Source organism: Mesoplodon bidens, assembly GCF_964165515.1.
Source record: "Mesoplodon bidens genome assembly, chromosome: 1".
NCBI lineage: Eukaryota > Metazoa > Chordata > Mammalia > Artiodactyla > Ziphiidae > Mesoplodon > Mesoplodon bidens.
Window position 1 is genome coordinate 191253420 of NC_138176.1, and position 25281 is coordinate 191278700.

General features: G+C 42.0%; 1 protein-coding gene across 1 annotated transcript in view; it reads right to left on the reverse strand.

Annotated features, from left to right (window-relative positions):
* HPSE (heparanase) overlaps positions 1-24088 on the reverse strand; it is a 34573-nt gene extending 10485 nt beyond the window's left edge. The window contains exons 1-9 of the mRNA XM_081249022.1: positions 23785-24088; positions 12521-12666; positions 10646-10771; positions 5780-5953; positions 3066-3234; positions 2702-2749; positions 2117-2210; positions 1566-1672; positions 322-436 (exon numbers count right to left, since the gene is read on the reverse strand). Of these exons, the coding sequence (XP_081105148.1) occupies positions 322-436; positions 1566-1672; positions 2117-2210; positions 2702-2749; positions 3066-3234; positions 5780-5953; positions 10646-10771; positions 12521-12666; positions 23785-24014 (1209 nt within the window). The 5' untranslated portion in view covers positions 24015-24088. The remainder of the gene's footprint in view (positions 1-321; positions 437-1565; positions 1673-2116; positions 2211-2701; positions 2750-3065; positions 3235-5779; positions 5954-10645; positions 10772-12520; positions 12667-23784) is intronic.
* Between the last annotated feature and the right edge of the window lie 1193 nt (positions 24089-25281).

The following is a 25281-nucleotide window of genomic DNA, read 5'->3' on the forward strand; positions in this document are numbered from 1 at the left end:
CTTGGCAAAACATTTGATTCAAGTTTATCTTATAAAATTGAAGTCATAAAATTTCAAATTACTCCTTTTTTAAAAAAACCCACACCATGTCCCAAATAACCCACATTAAAAACATTATTTCTGGGTCTCAATTTCTTGAGACACAAAAAAGTTAGAATGAGTGATCTCTAAGGTTTCTTCTAATTCATCTTTCCATGGTTTGGCTACTTATTGAGAGCATTGAATTTATTGAGAGAATTGACTATTTATAAAAGGTTAATATAGGGGGCCCTTAGTATACTCTAACCTACTCATGATAATAGGAAAATAATGGTCACTTACAGGTAAAGGTTCAAAATTTTCATCCACTAAGTGGTAGTTTCCAGCTCCGAAGAACACTTGCCTCATCACCACTTCTATGCCCATTCTGGCCGACAGGCCCAATTTATCCAGCCACCTGGAACACAGTGATGCCAAGCTTTCTTCAGATTTGGAAAATAAAATAACTCAGTTTTAACTATACACTATTCTGATTTATTCCTCCGTGTGGGAGGAATTGACAGGAAGGCAGAGAAGTAGTATTAATTATCAATAAGGCATTCAGATGAAATAGAGACTATCCTTCACTTCACATGTTCCCACACTTCTGCATGATAACAAATCCTAGAAGACTATTAATATGCTATAGGAGTCCCTATCAGGGTAGGACAACATCTGCAAAGCGGAGTAGACAAAGGCCCACCCTTATAGACAATTATTCTCCATCCTGTGGGATCCACACCCGCCCTTCCCACCTCCACCCGCCGCCTCTCCACGCGCATTACCATGTGAGGTCTGAAGAAAGGATTGCTGGTGGCCAGCAGCACTAAAATGTGAAATAAGTAGAATCACCCCTAAGCTTTTATGGACACTTCCTCCCCCCATGTTCAGTCAGTGGCAAAACACACATCTCCTTTCTTTCCTCTCCTCCTCATGCCTCCACAAGCATAAGGGATGTGTGCTCTACTTGGGGTTTATAAGAATGAGGGTAGGAGAGGAAAGAGAATAAAGCTGAATATGAGCATGTAGAACTATAGACTAAGAGTGTTAACTGAGTTATGAAATGTAAGTAAACCAGTTGGTTTTAAAGCAATCAAGTTTGTGGTGCTTGGATAAGGGGGTGATTTAGTAAATCTTTAAATTCATTGGTAGCCCCTCGGGTGTGACCTCGTATTTCCAGGCTCTAAACTTCTTGGGAACCTATGAATAGAGCTACATGTACTCAGAATCCTTCTCAGAGTCAAGGCTCTTGATGCACTCTTTTACAATGTATTTCTTTAGAGAAAGGAATGCTTGACATATTTATGGGCCATAATTAAGGAACAAAACTTCTAAAGCAGTTCATTCATACAATGATTAATTTGGGCACATGTTAAAGATGTCCAACCAACTTTAGTAAATCATTTTCTTGCAAAATCTGGCACAAACTTTGGAGCTCAGCCACAGAAACTGTCTTTGACCAGATTTTTGTCTGACGAGTTATTTCAACTGAATAGAAGAACAGGAGAATGCTATCTGGTCCCTGAGACAAGTGCAAGTTCACTCACATAAAGCCAGCAGCAAAGGTGTTGGACAGCAAGGGCGCTCCACCCCCATACGCAGAGCTGGTCTCTCCTAACCAAACCTTCTTGTGGGGTCTGGTCTCCTCAACAGCCTATGTATGGAACAGGAAAGTCTCCACGGTAATTGCAAACAAGCTGACCAAATATGGTGCTGAAGATTATTCAATATTCAAAACCTTGCATTCCCAGATCCATCCGTTCAATACAGTTACAAAATATTTTTGTGGTCATTTAGGTCTTGGGCAATTAACTTTTATTGGAATACTAGGTGTGGAAGGAATGTAAATAATCCCATTCTTTTCTTATGGACTCTGAGAGTTCACTCTACCAAAAGGCCATTGGAAGTATTTTTAATTTCCAATCAACATACATGGGTAAGACCCGATACTAAGGGGAACTGAAGGTGAATAAGACCTAGAGCCTGCTCTCTAAAATTGGAAAAACATGTAAATTTATATACCTGTAGAATTTAGGACTAGCTAGACTACAAAATAAGGACTCTGGTTTTACATTAAAAAGAATAAAAAGACTATTACCTGGAAAATTTTTTGCACAGATGAAATAAAAGTGTCCAGTACATCAGGGTTTAGAAAATCTTCTTTGGTAGCAATTCGCCCATTCAAGTAGTAGCTAAATGATTCAGAAAATATTCAGGAAAATGTAACAAACTTTACTTTCTGCTTTTAAGGTAACTGGCTGCCCTTGCCCTCCTTTCTACTTCTTCCCACCCCTGTGCTATTAAAAAAAAAAAAAAAAAAGCAGAAGTTCTACTAAGGAGAGAACAAGATGGAAGGGGACCACTTATTCTGTCTTGAGAAAACATAGTCACACATGCAGGTATTTGTGGGTTACCCATTCTTTGGCAAGCATATTAGTTTTAGCTACTATTAGCTACATCTATTCCATGACTTAAACGATAGTGGGCCTTGATCTTGTAGAAACTACCATGTTACTTAAAACAAGTTTAGATTTTTGTTTTATTAATATTAAGATCCTGAGACAGTTTCTTATCGGGAACTATAAAGTCAATTAGCAATTAAATGAAAACAATTTTTTGAAAACTAGATAGTAAGTAAAGCTAGCTTTACTTTCTCAGTATTAACAGTAGGAGACATACTTACTGATGCCATGTAACTGAATTAATCACTTCTCCCCCAGCCTTCAGGAAACTAGAAAAAAAAATCTATTATGTTATCACTTAATCCTTATATGAACAATAAATGCACAAGAGTTGTCTTCCCTAGAAATAGGCTGGTTACTACTTTAGGATAAAGCAACACAAACTTCCTAATTCTGATACAAATTTTATCACAGGTGCCATCTGCCCCCAAATCTTTGGTATTCTGAGCCAGTCAATGTTTCCTCTTTTGGTAAACCTTCTAGTCAGGCAACAAATTGTTTAATAACAGGTGGCTTATTGAGGATTCTCCACCAAAGAAAAATATTATATTTAAGAAAAGTGGTTCTGCTTCCTCTAGCTCTTACCTCTTCAGCATCTTAACAGTCTTTCCTCGAGGCTGGCCAACATCAGGACCATAGAGTTTTGCATTTTTGAAAGCAGATTTTCTTAGAAGTTTATGCAACTCGATAAAATCTTCTCCTAACTGCAATCCATCAATAAAAATACCAGCCTTCTTCCGGAAACTGTTAGGTTCTGAAAGACAGCAATTCGCAAAATAATTGCTTACCTAGAAAATTTTTTAATTAAAAGCAAACATAAAAGCAGCATATGAAAGCAACAGAGTATTTTTCATATTACAAAAACTTAGAAGCCAAAGTCAAGGAAAGTAAAATCTCCAGTTATAAAGAAGATATTCCAGGAAAATAAAAATATAAGTTATATAACTGAAATATTGGGGGTAATAAAACACTTGGAAATTAATAATTGGGATATTAAACTAGTGGATATTCAGGAAATAGTCTGTATTCAGTATTTAATAACCTAATTTACTTTTTTAAAAATTGTGTGCGAGAAGACATTTAAAAACCTATTTCTACAATGTAATTAAAAGTCTTCCTGAGGGGCTTCCCTAGTGGCGCAGTGGTTAAGAATACACCTACCGGGCTTCTCTGGTGGTGCAGTGGTTGAGAGTCTGCCTGCCGATGCAGGGGGCACGGGTTCGTGCCCTGGTCCAGGAAGATCCCACATGCCGTGCAGCGGCTGGGCCCATGAGCCATGGCTGCCGAGCCTGCACGTCCGGAGCCTGTGCTCCGCAACGGGAGAGGCCACAACAGTGAGAGGCCTGCGTACCGCCAAAAAAAAAACAAAAAAAAACAATACACCTGCCAATGCAGGGACAAGGGTTCGAGCCCTGGTCCAGGAAGATCCTACATGCCGTGGAGCAACTAAGCCCATGCGCCACAACTACTGAGCCTGCGCTCTAGAGCCCCTGAGCCACAACTACTGAAGCCTGCACGCCTAGAGCCTGTACTCTGCAACAAAAGAAACCACCACAATGAGAAGCCCGCACACCGCAAAGAAGAGTAACCCCTGCTCGCCGCAACTAGAGAAAGCCCGTGCAGAGCAATGAAGACCTAACACAGCCAAAAGTAAATAAATAAAATAAATAAATTTATTTTAAAAAAAAGTCTTACTGAGAATTATAAGTGCAAATTATATGTGCATGTGAGTCTGGAAGTAGCAAAGCTGAAGGGAGGGGAGGGAGGCATGGAAAGTGTCCAATCTACTTCCCAAATTATCTTACTCTTCTCCTTCAACCCAGAAACCAGACCTTCCCTTTGCAAAATGGGGCCTGGGGAAGAAGGGCACATGATGACACTCTTTTATCTTACTCTGAAGAGCAAGAGCTGGGGATGGGTAGGGTAGAAAAGTAGGGAAGGTGAGATGTACAGAGATGGGTAAGGATGGGCTCAGATGACCTATTATTCACATAGTTGCTGCAGTAAAGTTGTTCAGCATCTTACTAAGATATGGTTACCTTGACCCTTCCTTTTATTCTGTTTTCAGTGCTTCAACTTGCCAGTAAGCCTCAGCAACCCAATCCCAAAATCTGCTGTTGGACTTTATCATAATACCTGCCACTATAGACATGTATCACTTCTTTGCTTGCTCTCTGGTTGGTCTGCCTCCCTACCTCTAGAACAGAAGTCTCAAGAGAGCAGGGACCTCCTACTAGAGCCAGACTGCCCGGGTTCAAATCCTAACTCCTCTAAGATTCCTCTCACTGATAATTGCCCAGCATCACACAGCTATTTAGCTAACCTTTTTGTGCCTCTTTTGTCCTCTATGCAATGAATGTCATAATTGTGTTCACCTCGGGGCAATTATAAAGATAAACTAAGCTAATACTTATGAAATGCTCAGAACAGTGCCTGGAATATAGTATGTGCTCATTATATTACTACATCTCACTTCCCATTTTATCTTTAGTTCCATTAGCTGATGTGTGAACAAACACATATTGTAAACATATTGTAAATATATTGAACATATTGTAAATATGTTTGAATGAATGTGGCTAATCACTAGCACTTTAGTTACAATTTATAAGTTCCTTACAATAAGAGAGTGACAAAAGAGAAAATCAAGAGCTTGACCCAGGAAAGACTCTGTTCCGGAACTTCTAGCTTGAACCCATTATGAGTGTTGGGATGGGGTTGCTGAGATTGACAACTTGAGAACAGAGGAAGGAATGGAAAGGTAAAAGCAAACTGCTTGAGTCCAACCTGCCAAGCATAAGAGGTCTAAGTGACCCTGAAGGTCTCAAGGGAACCAGGGAGCTGTGGAAGTGCTCAAATGTAACGTAAATTGGGATTTACGATAGGTGCTGGGATACATAAGGAGTTTTCTGCCACAAGTAATTCCAAACTCACACCACTGAGCACTTACACAAATATTCCAAGGCAAAAAGCATGTTTGGTATTATTAAAAAGAAGGCCATACATGGACATATATACACTACCAAAAGTAAGGTAGATAGCTAGTGGGAAGCAGCCGCATAGCACAGGGAGATCAACTCGGTGCTTTGTGACCGCCTGGAGGGGTGGGATAGGGAGGGTGGGAGGGAGACGCAAAAGGGAGGGGATATGGGAACATATGTATATGTATAACTGATTAAATTTGTTATAAAGCAAAAAAAAAAAAAAAAAAAGAAGGCCATAGATAGGAACAAATAATGCCAAAGGGGAATCTCCTTATTATTGAAATGTCCCCCGGGCAGGGGCAGGGGAGCACTTACCATTGCCTAGTTCCCAAGAAATGTTATAACTCTTGGAAGAGCAGTAGTCCAGGAGTAACTGAGCGTTGGAACTGTTCCAGTGCAAATCTGCAGTTCGTAGTAATGCATTTAGACCAAAGATCAGGTCCAGTCCTGAGCAACTGGCAAAAGTATACAGCATATCCACTGAGCTTCCTAAAAGAAAAATGTTGCCATTTCGTGGTTAGGTCAGCACCAGAGTGCCGAAGTGATGAAGGCCTCCAGATTTGCTCCTCATAATGAATTGCTATTTCTGTTGTTAAGTGGAAGGAATTCCAATGAGTGCTTATAATTATGAATGCATCAACAAAATTGGACTGGCAAATTAAAAAATATATATATATTACTTTATTTGCTTCAGCTGTTGAATCAAGTCCTATGGAAGGTACCAGAGACTTTGGTCTGGCACTTGGGTTTTGTTCAAGTGACTTCAGGTGAACTGGGGAAACTGCAGTGTATGGCTCAGGGCTCAACATGTGCAGGCCAGATTTTCATTAGTCAACACAAACCCCACTCTTCATAATCTAAATATCTCCACTCAAAAACTCAGTCACAAAATAACTTGGTAACTTTGATTACATTTTTTTAAGTTTTTGAAAAATTCATGCTTATAATTTATTAATTCAAAATAAATGGAATTTTACATTAAAAAACTGGCCTAGGGCCCTAGGGCTGTGGTTTCCAAACGCTGCGCCAAGGCACTCTGGGGAGTGAATTCACTGGTACGGTTTAGCAAATAAAAATACAAGACATCTAGCTAAATTTGAACTGCAGATAAGTAATAATTTTTAGTGTATGTCATGTGCATTATTTGAGAAATAGGGCAAATAAATGATTGTTTATTTGAAATTAAAATTTGACCAGGTAACCTTACTCACAGGGGCACTGCAGGATCTTTTAAATTTGCAAGGGAATGCATCAACATCTGTTGGACATGATGAGAACTGTTACTATTAGGTTGTTCAGACCTAACAGCTTAATTGAAACTCTCAGGTATTTCTTTTGGGCTAGATGTGCTGTGAAAAAAATTGAGTCACTAAGGAGTTATTAAAGCTTTGGAACTTTTGAACTCAGCTTTTTAACCATTAGCTAGCCTATAATCTCTTCTTGAGAGTGGCAGCAATATATTTTTGAGTGTTTAAATCAGTTATTATCTGCATAGATCTGGTGATCTTAATGTATATTTAGAGTTATCTATTAAACAGAAATTCACTTCTCTAGTTTAAAAAAAAAAATCTCTATCTATCTGGCAAACTTACACCCTTTCTCCTTCAAAGTGGCTCTGTTTCTAAGTCTTCAGCCTGAACTACTTGGATTACCAGAGCAGTGAAACCCTAGGTTTAATACTGCCCATAACGGCTGAGGGGCGGTAACAACACTAGCAAGCTATTTTAGGTGTTTTTGATATTTGCTGTGTCACCCACTTCCACAAAACTGCTGCCTGTCATTAAGATGTTACAGACATTGGGGTCTGAAAAGCTCTCTGAGTCCTAGCCCATTTCTGGGATCTTAGGGCCACAGTGGGGGACAGCGTGGGACTTTGGGATTATGGAGTCCTCCCCAAACCTCCACCCTCATTTTTCTATGAGGAAACTGACACCCAAAGAAATAAAGTGCTTTGCCCAATATCACATAGCTATTTGGTGACAGTGCCACAGTAACAGAGCCTGTAATAAAGGCCCTGTGACTGTCTTAGTCACAGTTATCTTTTAGACATATACTGCTAATCATGTTGTAGAAAGTGTCCTAAATCAGGAATCATAGATCTGAGCTCCCAGCCCCACTATCCCACTTATAGACTGAATGATCAGGAGTGACCCCTTTACCTGCATGAGCCCTGGCTACAGATCTACAATCCTGGAACTAGTACCATCATCCATCTATCTCACAAAACCAAATTGAAATAGCACATGTGAAAACCCTTTGTAAGCCATAAAAAACTCTTACAGATATAAAGCACTATTGTTGCCTAGACCTTCTACAAGGATTATGGCATTTTCAAAAAACATAGAATGTTTGCATTTTTTAGTATTTATTCAGCTCATTCCTTACTCTTCCTCTATTTCCTCATTTTTCCAAAAACACTTTGAATTTAAGTAGCTTGAAATTCTATTATATGCCCTCTGTAACAGTAACATCTCCTAGAATAAGGGCTGTATATTACTGAGTTAAAACCCACTCTTAAAAATAAAACCCACCCAGCCTATTCCCTCCTCAAAATAAGAAAACTCACAGATAATTATCCAATTCCCAGTCATTATCCAATCTCTTATCTCTTACTGTATGAAAGGGTGGAAAGATCCCTGGAATGAAGACAATCTAAATGACACATTATACACTGGCACTGACTATTATACCATTTTTGTTTACATAAATGTGTCCAGCATCCAGTGTGGGAGTGGGATGATGAGGAAGAAAGGTGGAGAAGAAGGAGAAAAAAGAATTAGCTCATTAAATATTATTATTTTAATAAGGGAGTCCTCCTTTCTGTAGTTGCACTCAACATTATACCTGTAACATTGCTTCCTTTTCCTGCCCCGACAGGTTTACAGTGTGAATCTATATTCTCATGACAAATGTTTTTGTCATTTTCTACTTAAGTGAAACACACCATCCAATGGGTCCTGTAATTAGAAAACTCACCTATATCTTCTAGGACACCTGTTTTAAAGGTGCAGGCCACCAAGCAATTAACACAATAGACTTTTTCTATTTCTTCCATCGTATGATGCCGCATCATACGATGTTACTCAGACATTACCAACCTTAGCCACGGATGCAGAGCCATGTGTAGAGACACCTATTGGCTTCTCAGATACCTAACCCTATAATGAGCTGGTGCCCAGACCAAACGCAGTAGATTTCGTTTTTTTAAGATTTTTTTGATGTGGACCACTTTTAAAGTCTTTATTGAATTTGTTACAATATTGCTTCTGTTTTACGTTTTGGTTTTTTGGCCATGAGGCATGTGGGATCTTAGCTCCCCAACCAGGGGTCAAACCCATACCCACTGCACTGGAAGGTGAAGTCTTAACCACTGGACCGCCAGGGAAGTCCCATAGATTTCTATCTATATGTTTTAATACATGCAGATTAAAATAGAAAATTTCAAATCAGAAGTCAAATATTTCCAAATACAAATAAACTATCTGTATTTGTTATACATTTTAGCATTGCCAATAGGGTGGCTGGAATTATACTGACCCAGCTACATAGTTAGTAAAAGAAGGGCTTTCCCCTGGTGCAGAAACTATGAAGGCCCCAGTCCCAAAGGCAGGAAAAAGATGTTGAAAACCTACCATCTTGGTTCCAAAAAGATCATGTGAGGTAGCAAACATTTTTAAAGAAAAATTTAGGACTTCCCTGGTGGTGCAGTGGTTAAGAATCCGCCTGCCAATGTGGGAGACATGGGTTCAAACCCTGGTCTGGGAAGATCCCACATGCCACGGAGCAACTAAGCCCGTGCGCCACAACTACTGAAGCCCACGTGCCTAGAGCCCGTGCTCCGCGACAAGAGAAGCCACCACAAAGAGAAGACTGCCACTGCAACGAAGAGTAGCCTGGCTCGCTGCAACTGGAGAAAGCCCACGTGCAGCAACAAAGATCCAACACAGCCAAAAAAAAAGAAAAAAAAAAATTAAGGTAAATTGGCATATGTTTAAGATGACCAAGAAAAAACGTATAAAGCTATAGATTACCTAATACCATAGGGTCTTCTCCTAGCAGGCCTGTATCAGATGATTAATTACAAATAAGGCCTTCCTGCTGTGGGTCTCTTGGACTTCTGTCATCCCTTTAACGGGATCTGAGAAGGCCCTGTCCTGCCAAATTCTGTTCAACCATAGATCATGTTATTAAACCGTTAGCATAGCTCCCCACCTCACCTGCCCTCTGCTTTAAAATGCAAAAAATAATTTAGAGGACCACATTTTCTATTAGCATATAACCTATTTTCTGATTTCTTATGTGTTACTTTTTCCCTTACCTTATAAATAAAAAATATAAAAATAAAAAATCCATTGTACACACTGGAATCTAGGTAGTGTATAGTAAAATCTTACAAAGAAATAATTTATTGTCAATATGTACTCTTAGAAATGTTGACTAACCCAAACTAACTTCAAGATCATTTATTTTTCGAAAGTCAAAAGAAGACAGTGGTAGCGTATCTAAGCAGGTTATTTTCTTAACTGAGATCTGGGGCAACATCATCCCTTAGTTGGGTATAAAACATCAACATTCAGATAAAAATATATTTCATAGTTAGATAAGGATCGCTTGTTTCAGTTGTTTGTGGTAAAGCCCTGCATGACATCATCCCATTTAAACACTGGAAAAGTGTTTCCATGAATGGAAATAAATTCCTGGTTAGTTGAGCTAGTCCTGTGTTTTCAAACCCACAGAGGAAAGAAAATGAGAAAGCTGCCCTGCCAGTGATACACAACACATCAGTGGCAGGGCAGTGGCTGCTTCTTGGAGGGGAAACAGAATGGACAGTGAGGTGTGAATGGTTTCACATTTTACTCTTCACACTTTTGTATTTTACTTTTACACAAGGAATATATCCATGTCTTCCTTGACTTCCTAGTTCTTCAGAGCAGTAAAGGTCATTATTAGCTTGTGAATGAATGATTCTATATTTCACTCCGTGGCTAGTAGGCAAAGTCAGGAGAAGAAAAGTAAAAAACAGAAGTTTGGGGTTGAAGATTGCCCATTAACTCTTGCTAACATTTGAGGATTATGCAGCTTTACACAACTGCTATAGGGCTTATTAGATTTAAGCCCAAGTTCAAGCCATCCAAATATTTTGGGGGCTGGGACACTTGAAGGGTACCTTTCATTTCTTACTTGAGTAGGTACTGTTCTTGAACTTTTTCTGATACTGTTCTCTGAGTAGCAATTGCTCCTGGAAGGGCCACTCCAACTTCAATCTCCTCTCCACATCAGAAGGGACGGATCCAGATTCGCAAATATCTGCAAATGGAGTAAAAAATTTAGAGAATCTATTTTCACATGATACGGTTGAAATCCTATACACTTACTTAGTTAGCTATTTATGAGACTAAAGCAGGATAATTGAGTTTCTGATTGTCAAGTGTAACATCAGAGAAGGATATATTCCGCTATACATGTCAAATTTGCTGGCTAATCAATTACCACAAAAAAACAGCCAAAGGGCAGGTTTCTGAAGAAACACTGGACATATACTGGACATAGATACATTGGACATAACTTCAAGTTATTTAACAATTCAGAAGGCTCCTCAGAAACCTGAAATTACTAGAGAACCCACCGGAAAAAGACATAGTTCAGTTCTCTTAAGGTTCACTTTCAACATACATAGAAATTTGTTTTACATGGACTATATCTGCTTTGTGGTGATTTCCTCTTGCCAAATGGTAGGATAGGGAATGTTGACTTTTATTCCTTCAAATTTGGTATCATCAAAGCTCCTGAGACCACAACATGTGTACTTGGAAAATCCACCACTATCCTATCAGGCAGACTGTGCTTCCTCATCACAAGGCAGCAGGGCTGCCGGGGGCGGCTGTCAGGACTGGCTGACCCCCCAGTGACTTCCTTTCTGGGAAGCTGCACATTCTGGCTCTCTGACAGCGGGTGCCTCATCCACCCCTGTGCTCACAAAGGATGTTTCTGAAGCACTTGGATAACCCCAGTGATCCCCCCTCCCCATAGGATGAAGAAAATTGATGAGCAAAGGACAGTTTCCTATCTAAATTTATGAGACCTTTTGAACGCATATGACTGGTGAGAAAGGGCCAGGTCTAAACATATTCCAATGTGTTATACTAAGAAAACTCTCCTGCTTTTTTCATTTTTTCTAATTACTATTCTATCAATTGGCACAGTTATTAACGGTTCTAAACACTTCCTAACTGCAGAAAATAAACAGAAGGAAATATGTAATATATAAAGTAATAAAATATTGTTCATTTATATATATCATAATTCATTATTGTAATTCAATGATGTATATGGTTTTTTAATAACTGTTAAGATAATGATTTGGCTTCCATTTGATGTCTGTATAGCACTTACGAAAGACACAGGGCAAATCCTCGTGGCACCTCAGGGTGTTTCTCAGATGAAGCCCACAGACTCCCAATATCAGAATCACCTGAGGAGCATGCTAAACTTGTAACCTAAGGTTGGAGCCCAAGAATCCAAATATTCAAACTCACCCCAGGTGATTATGTCTAGTCAATAAAGTTTGAGAACCACTGCCCAACAAATCAAGGCTTGAAATCCATTCTTAGAAGCAGAGCATATCTCCATGTCCCCTTATTATACCTTTCATCCACATTTTTTGGAATAAATGGGTTTCGATCAGTGCTGTGTCTTGAGCAGGAAATACTCTTTTTGTTTTGGTGCATTTCTACCCACAGGCCCCTCTAGGCAGCTCTGTCCTTTTAGCTACAATCATTGTTCTGTTTACACCACAATTAACTCTCCCCTGCCCCAATGTTTTGTGTCCAGCACACCAAACCCCCTGCCCCAATGTCTCACATTCATGAGAACATCAGGAGGAGGAAACCTGCCCACTGCTTCCTCCTTTTGTATAGGTGCCTCCACGGGTCTGCTGGGAGCCCTTCATCTCTTATTAATTGTTAGATGTGAGCAATAGCTCTCCTCTGAGAATGCCCATGACTGACTCAAGTTATCAAGTTAACTTAGATATATGGTTAATCTTTAAAGTTTCACCCTGGTTGACTTGAGATTGCCAGTAACTTCTCTCTTCAAAGGTTGGTTCCTTCTTGGGATCAAAAATGAGAAAGTCCGTCTTCGTGCCACCAAATCTCAGGTATGCGGGAGACAAACCTCTGGCCAAAGTACGAAGCTTTGAAGAACTGTTATGAAGACAAGCAAGAAATTAAAATTATTTTTTCCAAGACAGTGCAAACACATTTACGCCCTTCTCTCTTGGTGAACCCATTTCCTAATACCTGTACAGGCCCTGGAGGGAGAAATATCCCTCTAACAGGGACATCGTCTCAATCGGAATCTTCCTAATTGCAAGGCTGCTCTTCTAGGCACCTGAGAAAACTTGGAGCTCTGACTCGGGCAAGAGCTTATATTTCAACTTGACAAGCAGGATAATGTTTAGTACTTTCAAAAAATTCATAACCTTTTGTGATTCATGGAGGAAAAGAGGTGAGAGAGTGGAAAGATGACTCTGTTTCTTTGAAAAATAGATTGTCTTCAAAAATTTATGTTCCCAGAGAAGTTCATAAATGATTGGGAGTCCTCCTCATCTCCCTAACCAAGCCCCACCTCCACCCCAAGGAAAACCTTCCTTTTAAATTTAAGTCAAATGACTTAGAACGATGTAAGATTCTAATTCCTACCCACCTAGGACACTTCCAATCCAAGCAATTCTAAATGCACATGTCATCAAGCCCAAAACACTCCTGATAGGTGCCTATTATGCACTCAGAATGGTACAGAATGCTATAGAATGGAATTAGAATGACTTATAATTCCTTCTCTCAGAGAGATGAAGATGTCATGAATATTTAAGTGAACAAAACTAAAAAAAAACAGAAGACCCAGGTAACAGGGACACTTGCCATGTATTTCTGAAGCCTCACATATGTGATCCTGGCTTCAGTGCTCTCTGGAAAGCTCTTAAAACACATGGAACCAATGCTGTGTGTTCTCAAAATGGCCCAGTTAATTAGTTTACATTTGGGTTTATTTCAAATTGGAAAATCATGCCAGGCGGACTATCTAATTGCCAGTATTTCTTGACATCCTAGGAACTGAAGACAGGACCTAAAATTTAAAATTTCAATGCATGCTCCTGCTTTAACTATATATAGTGCTATGTAAAATTTCTGTTAAGATTTCTTTATTTTTGCTTAGGAAAGAGAAATTAAAAGGTGGAAATTGACCAAAGGATAAGTGTCTTGCGTTAAAAACTTCAGCGATTCCTCCTCACCATTTTTTTTTTGTTTGTAACATGAAAGCATTTACAGTACTACCTAGGCACTTTTGCCTTCATGCACCTCTTCCACCATAAAACATTTTTTTAAATTGTATTTTGTGATGATATTCATGTAAAGACAAATATGTTAACATTATATATTAAAACATTTTCTTTGACCTAAAAGTTCATTTTCTTTGGATCTTAAAAGAACTTGAAATATTTTCGAAGGCCCCTGAACCTATTGTGGGTCCTGGCATGAGGAGATGTAGCACAAAGTGAGACTTCAGGGATGTTATCAACATGGAATTGACTGAAATACCTGACAGCACCAAAGAACTCTGGGAAGGATGGCATCTGCCAGGAAATCCTCAGAACCGCTTGAAGATATATGGGAATGTTCACTTGAACTGAGTAAGGATTCAGAAGAAAGCCATTTCCACTATGCTATGAACCCAAATAAAACTAAACTCTTGGGACTTCCCTGGTGATTCAGTGGTTAAGATTCCAATGCAGGGGGCATGGGTTCAATCCCTGGTCGGGGAACTAATATCCCATATGCCTCGAGGCATGGCCAAAAAATAAAAAAAAATAAGCTGTAGGAAGGGGGAATAGTACATTATTGTTTAATGGGTACAGAGTTTCAGTTTGGGAAGATGAAAAAGTTCCAAGATGGCTGCACAACAATGTGAATACACTTAATGCCAGGGAGCTCTGCACTTTAAATAACCACAACTTTTACTATTAAAGGAACAACCTGTAGACATAGTGTGATTTCAACAATGAAAATAATATATATATATAGAAGGAGATAACAGGAGTCATAATTATGTGGTAAATGGACGGTAGACTCTTTCCTATTGCTTTTATGTATTTTTCACATTTTCTATAATAAGCACATAATATATATATATATATATATATATATATATATTTTTTTTTTTTTTTTTTTTTTGCGGTACACGGGCCTCTCACTGTTGTGGCCTCTCCCGTTGCAGACTCCGGACGCACAGGCTCAGTGGCCATGGCCCACGGTCCCAGCTGCTCCACGGCAGGGGGATCCTCCCGGACCGGGGCACAAACTCGTGTCCCCTGCATTGGCAGGTGGACTCTCAACCACTGTGCCACCAGGGAAGCCCAATAAGCACATAATATTTTAATTCATACAAGGTGACTCCGTGTGTGTGTGTGTGTGTTTCTGTCTTTTTAAGAATAGGTGAAAAAAACAAGAGTTACTTAAAGGAGACATAGTCATCCATTAATTTATTCAATAAATATTCATTGTAGGCACACTCTGTGTCAGGCATTATGTTAGTTGCTGGGGCTACAATGGCAAACAAGCCAGAGGTAGCTGCTGTTCTCATATAATTTATAGTACAGTGATATATATAGAGAGAGAGACAAGTAAATAGGCAATTCCAAAACAATGCTATCAGAACATACAAAGGGGATCTTAACCCAGACTTTGCCCTAGAGGCAGGAGGTGGTTAGAGGTTTTCCAGGGGCAAGTGTCTTCACTGTTAGATGTTCAAAAGGAAAAAATCTTATCCATATCCAAGATAGTGAGGTGGGATTGAAGAAAGTGTTCCAGGTGTAGGGAAAAGTCTGTACAAACACCAGAGGTAGAAGAAGGGAATATGGCACCACCAAAGAGCTGATAGGTGTGGCGAGAGCCTAGAGATTGGGGACAGCGAGGTGCTGGGAGAAGATAGACTGGAGAGGCAAGCAGGACCGTATATCATGGAGGGTTTGTAAGCCACCATGTCCAGGAGTTCCAATTTTATATCAAGGCAGTGGGGAGCCATGGAAGGATTTAAAGCAGTGGGGTGTCCACACTAGACTTTTATTTTAGAAAAGAATCTCAGGCTGCAGTGTAAATAACTGAATAGAAGGACTAAGACTGTGGTCACATTAATGTAGACAGAAAGTGATGGGCTGAGGTAAGGTAAAAACAGTGGGGATGAAGAGAGGGATAAATTCAAGATACATATGGAGACAGAAGTACTAGATTTGGTGTTTAACTGGATATTGGAGAAGAGTCCAAGATCACCCCTGGGAAGCATCTGGAAGATGGTAATATCATTTGCTGAGATGAAGAGTAGGTGATAGACTGGAGATGGGGACGAAGGTGGGGGCAGGGCACAGTGCTGTAGAATTTGAGATGCCAGTGAAAACCAAGAAACATTGCCATTAGGCCCTTGGCCATGTGTGCCTGGAGCTCAGAAGACACGTAAAGGCGAGGTGTAGAACGGAGAGTCCTCAGTCTAGAAGTCAGTGACTAGTGAATCCCTAGCCCACAAGTGCAGAGATGTGGCCCTAAAACTGATACAAGGAACTTTTCTCAGAGCCACTCTGGGCTGGCCCTGTTCCACTGCTTTTGTCCAGGCACCAATTCTGGTCCTCGATTTTGATTTTGATTGTGTTTGATGATAGAGGAAGCTCATTTAGATTTGTGTAACTGGTATCTGTAAGTAATTGAGACAGGAGAGACTGGTGCTGTCTGGGAAAGGAAGGGTAAGTGAGCAGCAGGAAGGAGCTGTGGTATCACAAGATGTGCGTCTGTGCACGGCCTTGCTCAGATGCCTGAGGATCAGAGCCTGATTCCCAGAAGACGTGACTGTACCACCTCGGGTCACTCTCGACCACATTACCCTGCCTTTATGTTCTTCACAGCGTTCACCACTCTCTGAAATTAGCTTCCTTTTTTGTTGATTTGGTTTACTATCTATCCCCGCCCCTGAGCTAAGCTCTGTGAAAGCAGGGACTCTGTATGGCTCATCAGAATCTCCTCAGCACCTAGATAAGTACCTGGCCCACAGCTGGTGCTTAATAAATATTCGTCAAGTGAATGAACAGTTAAGTCCAGCCTGATGGAAGGGCAAATGGGTCCAGACAAAGACTGTCTTCTGAACAAAATTAAAACCCAGTGCTACGGCTCCTGCCAAGTAAAGGAAATCACATGTTTCGAAGTATTGGTATGAAGGACCTTTTTGTTCGTCTCCTTTGTAATGGAATATTTTCTTGTTTTGAGATACAATTTTGATGCCCTCTGACAAAAAACAGATTTAAAACAGCTGCAAACTTGTCATAAAAACAAAATTGATCAAAGGTACAGTATTTCTATCATATACAGTAAAAAGAAAGGGGGGAAAAATCCACCGGCATCAGCACTACCACCACAACGACATGGAAATAACAAAAGAACACATAAAAGCAGCTGCAGATATTCCATTTCTGGAACAGTTTGTTAGGGGAAAGAAACGTCTGCAGGTATTTTTATTTTACCTTATGTGTAAAAATAAGTTGCTTATCTCTGACACAAAAGCAGAGATGAGTAGGAGCCACCCTGCACTGACTTGTACCAGCTTGTGAGAGCCAACTGTTTTGTTCTGAGAACCAGCTGTTAAACTGTTGGCAGTTTGAAGTCAGCCATGGTGGGGATATTTATACTACAGAACTCGGAAAAAAACTTAAATCAGTCTCCTCTCCTCCCAGAGAGCCAGTTGTGAAACATTTTCTGGCATACCACTGCATGAACAGTAATTCAAGCCATGGAAGTGGGTGAAACCACTCAGGAGATTATGTGAAGTAAAAAAGAAGGCCTAGGTCAGAAGTCTGAGGAACATCAACACTGAAGATAAGCTAGAAGAAGAGGTGGAGAAGAACTGTTAGAGAGATGGGGGAAATCGCCAGAAATGGAAGTGACACAGGGATGAGTGTTTCCATTGTCAACCTTGTCAAATGCTTCTGGGAGACTGTATTGGTTTGCTAGGGCTGTAGTAACAAAGTACCACCAACTGAGTGGCTTAAACAGTGGAAATTTATTGTCTTATAGTTCTGGAGGCTAGAAGTCTGAAATCAAGGTGTTGGCAAGGCCATACTCCCTCTGCAGGTGCTGGGGGAAGATCTGCTCCAGGCCTTTTTCCCAACATCGGGTAGCTCCTTGTAGCAGTATAACTCCAATCTGCACAGGGGGTTCTCTGTTTGTGTATGTCTGTCTCCAAATTTCCCCTTTTTATAAGCTCATCAGTCATATTGGATTGGGGTCCACTCCATTCCATTCTGACCAATTCTTAACTAGTTATGTCTGCAATGACACTATTTCCAAATAAGGTCACAGACTGAGGTACCAGGGGTTAGGACTTCAGCATATGAATTTGGAGGGGACACCCAGACATTCAACCCATAATAGAGACAAATAAGATAAGGATTGAAAGGTAGTCATTGGATTTCGCAATAAAAGGTCACTGATGATGTGGGAGAGATTGATTTTATGACACGATGATGGGGACATCATGAGGGTGGACCAAGGAAGGCATGGTTAGTAAGAAAGTCTGCAAAGGGGAGGAGAAAGAGGGTGGTGAATGCAGAGACACACGTGCTGGGAGGTGTTTGAGATGGGAAAGACTTGAGCATGTTTCTACGCTGAGAAGAAGGATTCAACAAAAAGGGAGAGGTTAAAGATACAGGAGAGAGAAGAGATGATTGCTAGAGCAAAGTCCTTGGGGAGGGGGCAGGATCCACAGCAGAGCTAGAAGAACTGGGCTGAGAAGAGAGAAAGGAAGAAAGCTAGAGGTAGCCATGCTGACTGCAGGTTCGACTGCAGGAAGAAAAGGAAGTTCCTATCTAGCGACTTCATTTTCTTTGAGGAAGAGAAATGCGGTCATAGACTAAGAGTGATGAAGTGGAAGTGGGATCAGAGTTTTGAAGGAAGTGGAGAATGAGAGAGCCCAGAAAAGGAGTGTTAAGGAGTAGCATTAAAGGCCAAGTAAGTCTGGAGGCCAGGAATTTACAGCACAACATCAATCCATGTCACTGAGAGAGTCCCCTCTGCCCCCAAGAGTGTAATAGCCCTGCTATGCAGGGTGGCCACTAAGACTGGAAGCAGAGGCAAATACCTATAAGTGGTTTATTAATATGCATGACAGTACATGATTAGATAATATTTTCCATTTCCAGACTTTATGGCCACCTTATAGATTCCAAAGAGGGAAAATATAGTTAGACTAAGCTAGGTTTGGGTTTTAGCAAGAAGAAAAATGGGGCAGGAGTTTGGGAACCATTATCATAAAAATGATTCATGTGATAAATCAAGAAGCCCAAATCAGATATGGAAGAAGTAAAAGGAAGAGGCTATTCAGTGGAGGTACTTAAAAAATAGTTGTGGTGGGATCCACAAAGTAAAAAAACGCTAAGAGGGTAAGGAGTACTGTCCAAGAATGGGAGATTTTAATTTAAGATTTCAGATGTTGAAAGGTTCTTAGTGATGGGAAGAGCCAAGGCATAGCCATGGCATCAGGTGGTTGAAATGGAGTGAAATGGTGTGTTCTAGGAAGCTGCCCCCTGCCCCCAGAAAAGTGCCCTGTTTTTTGCATTTGCCAATTTCCATGGTGTAAGTATTCCCATCAAGGCTGATTTCAAGATAATGGTGTTGATGTCACTGAATGTGGAGTTGGGAAGCAATGCACACATTTCACCAGCTGGTGGAAACTGGCTCCAGTAAAACACTGAGTGAAGATTATTAGAAAATGTGGGTGTGAAGAAACTGAGAGACAGTATTCAAGTGGACTTGAAGTCATCTAGGATGATGGTGGGACGTGGGAGTGCAGAGGAAACTGTGAGATCGATGTGGATCTTCAGTCAATAATGAGGAGTGAGTCAGAGGGGAGCAGAGTTGGGTCGCAAGGAGCACAGGAGGAGAGCCAGCCGCGGAGAGAGCAAACCTCACACTGGATCGGGACAGTCATCTCTAGCAGGCATCAAGTTATCCAAACTGAGTGTTTTACACACTTTGCATAGATTATTTCACTTAATGGCCAAACAACCCAAAGAGGTAGGTGTCATTATTACCCTCATTTTACAGACAAGGAACCTGAACAAAATCAGGCTAGGTAATTTGCCCGAGGTAACAAGCCAATGGGGATTTGAACCACAGCAGTCTGGAGTTCAAACCAGGGGGCAATTATCTAGAAGCTACACTGGGGAATGGGGGAGGGCTGCAGTGTGGGAGAATGCACAGCTTCTACTCCAAAGGGCTACTTCAGAGAAGTAGCTGCGTCTACTTCTCCACTTGGGTCTTCAAAAGAAGAGCCAAGGTTTAGCTACGGCAAAGAGGAGGCCGGAATATTCTCCAGGGAAAACGGAGTAGGGTTACCATGCAAAGGGCTCTAGGCTGCACAGTGAAAGACTTTGTGGAGGAAGGGAACAGTGAGCGCTGCTCAACCAGGGGGAAGTGCAGAGTCTCAGGGGTCAGAAACTATGAGCCTATGGCTTGTTGATTGTTCTCAGTTTTCTGTTTCTCTGGCTGTGGTTCTTTCTCTCAGCAACAGGCACAAAGAGGGCCTGAGGTTATTTCCAACATTGGTTATCAAAACATGCATTTGACATTACTAATAAGTGCTTTTCTAATATGGAAAGCAACTTTGTCCATGAAGATGCAGGAATCTGATTATTGGAAGTTATTAATAATAAATATTTATCAAATTGGCAAAAAGGGATGAACTTTGCTGAAATAAAATAAGCAAATCCTTATGAAATGTAAGCACAGCTGCATTTTCACTGCAATCGCTGTGTAGCACCACGTTTTTGCTCTGTGATTTCTACCACTGACTCAGTGCTCTAATTTTTACCTTGAATTAGTGAACTGTGCTTGTATTGAAATGTGGCTGCACTGCCAAGGCAGTAACCACATGCAGCTTGAAATGTGGCTAGTCTGAACTGAGATGTGCTGGGAGTATAAAACATACACCAGACTTTGAAGACTTGGTTTGAAAAAGAATGTAAAATATCTGATTAATATTTTGTATTGATTACATGTTGAATGATAATAATTTGGATATTTTGTGTTTAGTAAAATATATTATTAAAATTAATTTTACCAGTTTCTTTTTTCCCTTTTTGAATATGGCTACTAGAAAACTTCAGTAAAATATATTATTGAAATTAATTTTACCTGTTTCTTTTTTCCCTTTTTGAATATGGCTACTAGAAAACTTTAAATTACATTATGTGGCTTACTCATGAGGCCCACGTTCTATTTCTGTTTAGCCCTACCGGTCTCTGTCCTCCAATCTTTGAGGGCCAGGGCCTCTTGGGAGCTTTGCACGTAGTTGGGCTTAGGAAGTTTTTGACTGGGTTGTTGATGAGTTACCTCCAGGAAGAGGGCAAACTGAAAAGATGCTCCTTTCTGATTCTAGATTGTTCTACCATTGGCATTTAAGTTCTGTGTACTCCATGTTCTTTAACTGCAAATGTGGGGAAAAATAAAACCAACCCAAAACACATCTGTTTGCCACCGTGGGAAACCAGAACCGTGCCATCAGACGAATTTGCTTAGGCCTCTTTTGAAGTACCGTAGCGATATGGGCCATGATTCTCCTGTTCTCAAGACAGTGCTTCTTTTCATTACATCAGTGTTCTCAATTTATTTCCAGACAATCTTTTTCTACCATCCCTCCTCTGCTGCCTTTAAAAAATATGAACTGCTTTATTTTCTTTTTGTGTACTCGTGTGTCTACAATTAGCATCTGGCTTCAAATTCTGTTCCTTCATGTCATAGTTGGCTGACCATGGGCAAGTTGTTGAATCTCCCTAGGCCTCAATCCCTTCATTTTAAAAATGGGGATGATAATAGTACTAACCTCACAGTTTTGTAGCAAGGACTAAACGAATTAATGCCTCGGAGGTGCTTAGAACAGGGCCTGGCCTATGACGACGGTTCAATTAGTGCCAGCTATTTTTATAATCCTCCCCTTCTTAGTACTTCAGCTTTCATCTGCTCAGCTCTTGCCTCTTCACCCAAGCAGCTTCACTCTTGAGGAACTGAAATACAACAATGCCCATCTGACTCGCCGCTCCTGTGATAGATGATAAGCCCTATGTTGTCTTTTGAGATGGAAGCTAAATATTCTGTCTTCTGAGATGGCCAGGTCACTCTGGGCACTGTGTCAGCCATCCTGGGGAGATGGACCCTCAGACCCTAATTCAGAAGCTCCGTCTTAGGTGAGAAGGGGAGGGAGCTCATTCCTCTTTGAGCTGCAGTCTTTAAGGCTCAGATGAGAATTGTGTGGATGCCTCTGGGGAGTAGGCATGGAAAACAGCTTCTGCTCAGGGAAGGGACCTGGAGGGGTCAGGAGCCAGCCCTGGAGAGAAGCCCATATGAACAGGAATACATTGTGCTTTGTAAACAAACAGTCTTATTGATTGCATGCTATGCTTTTTTGGTTTCGTTATCCTCCAGCCTTTAACAAAACGATGGAGACCGGGGGGAAGAAAGAGTGCTATGGGAAATTAAGAGATGTGTTTAAGACGAATGGAAGTTCTGTGTGTGTTTGGGGGTGGGGAGCATTGCTAGCAAGTTGGTTAGATTGACTGGACCCCAAAAGTCGTACTGTAGGTTTTTTCTTTTGGACTTGTGTCTCCAGGAAGGGATACCCAAATGCTCCTCCTTGGGGAGGGGTAGGGTATATGCTGGCTGCAGCAGCAGAAAAGGGCTTACGTTCTCACATTTCAATAAATGGTCATTTGCTTAATCTTTCTGTTTGCAGTAAGGCACCTCACACTCTCTCTTCCCCTATCACCACCCCCCCCCATCCCAAGCTAGGCCTGGGGTCCTCAGATATGGAGCCCTCTAGTTCAGTGTTTCACCAGAATAATCTTTCTGTCTCCCAGCCAGCTGCTGCCTGATATGAGCTAACTTTCCATAAGGGAAAGGGGAAAAAGTGGGAACTCCTTTCCACCAGGAAATTCTTCCTTTCTTGCCACATGGGGAAAGATAGAGGTTAACTACCACTGAAAGAAATGCACAGAGAACTGATGAATGGTTAGCAAATACTCACCAATTCCCAGGAAGAAGCAATTAACAAATTTTGAGCACTGTCAAACACTAAGTGCTTATTTATTATCTCATCCAATGCTCATAGCAATCCTACAGGAAGGTTTTAGAAGTTCCATTCTACAGTTGAAGAAATCAAGGCTTGGAGTTGCCAAGCAACCTGTAAAAACCAAGCCACCGGTTTGGGCAGAGCTGGGAATCCAGGCTGGTCTCACTGCCAATCTCGCAGCCTTAGGCTACCTGCTTTTATTTGCAAAGTAAGTGACTGAAATTAGCAGTAGCAGCTGCAGGTGTGGGCACAGAAGGGCCAGCCTGTAGGTGTTTGGCAAGGCAGGATTCGAGTTGTTTGCGCTGGTTGAGGTGTGGTCATCTCTGGAGGCTCTCATGACCTAGATGAGTGGCCTAGATGACCTGGGTCTGTCCCTGCAGCGCCCTATCTTGGAATCAGCCTGCACTCACGGGCAGGGACCAGGGAACCTGCACTAGGCTCAGTCTTTCTCAAGTGAGAAAAAAAATTACAGCTAGTAAAGCAGTGCCACATTTTGCAGTCTCAGCTTGGAGAGAGAGCTTTTTATTAAGGTTCTGTAAGTCACTGAAATAGTCTTCCAGGTCTCACTGATGTGATATTAAAAAAATTTTTTAAAGAGTGTAGTATGGGAAATCTGTGTACCATGTGCTCAATTTTGCTGTGAACGTAAAACTGCTCTTTAAAAGTCTTATTATAGAGTAAGTAAGCTTATTCTCCTTTGTGGCCTTTTCCTTAACCCCCCGCCCAAGGAAAAAGTTGTTTTTTTCCTTTAACCTTACTAACAGAGTTTAAGAGACTGAAGCCTGGCGCACAGTGTTACTTGTCCTACAAGGTGCAGCAAATTCAAATGCTCAAAGCCCTCCAGGTGCACTTGCCGGGCCCCCTCCTTCCGACGAGTTTCTGGGGCGGATGGGAAGTTTCTTTCCGCAATTTCCCCTAATACCTGGCCTTTAGTTGGCGCTCAGGCAACACTTGCTGAGTGAATGAAGGCGGGAAAGAAGGGTTTGGGGGACCTGCAGTGGGTGGGCTGGGGAGAAAAAGAGAGAGAGAGAGAGACAGAGAGAGAAACAGAGAGAGAGAGGTGAGAAGGTTCCGGAGTATAGGGCAGACAGCGGCCGGTAGGGCGGGCGTGATGTCAGCAGGGCAGGAGAGAGGACAAGGACCCGCAGGCCCGCACTTACCCCAGGAAGGTGAGGAACCGCGGGTCCGTGGCCAGATTGGCGTCGATGGTGAAGGACAGGAACGCGGGACTCACCAGATGCACTGGCCGCTCGGTGGAGAAAACCAGCACCACGACGTCCTCAGCCTCAGCTGGCGCGGGTTCCGCCAGGGCGCCGGGGGAGCAGGGACACAGCGGCCCCAGGAGCAGCAGCAGCCGCAGCGGCAGCCCGGGCTTCCAGCGCAGCAGCATCTCGGGCTCACCTGGCGGCCCCACCCGTCAGGGGTGCGCAGCGACCGTCGAGACCCGGCGCACTTCCTCCTGCCCGGCCACAGCGTCCTTCTCTCCTTTCCGCCGCCCTCTCACTCCTCACCCCTCCCACTGCTCCGTCTCCACCCGCCCCGCCTCCCCGCTCGCTCCCACCTCCTTGCACGCTTTCCCCTCGGCGGTGGTCACGTCCACTTAAGAAACCACCCACACCCATTTGAAGGGTGAGGACGTGGCTAGGATCCAACGCCCGGGAGGCCTGGGGAGGGAGCTCCCGGGGAGGAGCGCTGGGCATCCCGGACCGGCTTCCTGAAGCATAATGTCCGGTGAGCGCTGGTGAGAACGCCAGTGGTGCCCTCTTCCAGGTCCTCGCCTGTGGCGCCTGGCCTTCTGACCTCAACTAAAGCCTCCAGAGAGCATTTATCGCTTCCCTCCTCATCTGGCTTCTGAACACTTGCCTGTCCCTTGAGTTTGCCAAAATCTTATTAACTACGTGTCCTCTGGTGGAAGCGCTGTTTCCCAGGCATCTTACTTTTGCCAGGAAAAAAATCTGAGCATTGGCTAACCTACACCTAGAAAGAGGTTAACTCCAAATATTTCTTATCAATTTCTCATGAAAACAGTATTTAGCAGAGCCTTAAAGTATTAGGTGTTCCAATATCTGAAACTCGGGACATACAGCCTCCATACAAGTGTGGGGTAATGACTGTCCCTTGAATTTGGAGACTTTGCCAAGTTTCCCCTCCATACATTTACCTTTAGCTGTTGGCCAAACTTTTCTTCAGTTTCCCTTTGATGCCTACATTGGTATGTAATTACACCAAGCGCCATGCACTTCGGGCTTACTACATGCCTGGTACAGCAGGAGGTGCTTTACCTTGTATTCTCTTTCACTCCCACAGCACTGACAAGTGGGCATTATCTTCATTTTACAGGTGAGGACCCAAGCTCTGAGACATTAACATGTCCAAGGGTCAGAATCGGGATGGGAATGCACTTACACAACCCGGAGCAGATGGCAGTCTGTCTCAGCTGAAACGTAACTTCCTCAAAGACACTTCGCCTGAATCTCCAGGCAGCTGAATTCCCCCCATGACACACTCTTACAGCATCCTGAACTTGCTAGAACTTACCACATTTGTTAGTATTGTACTGCTCCACATTGGCCTCACCTGCTGGATTATAAACTCCATGAAAGCAAAGATGGGGTTTGTCTTGTCTACTGCATTCATCGAAGCTCACAGTGCCGTGC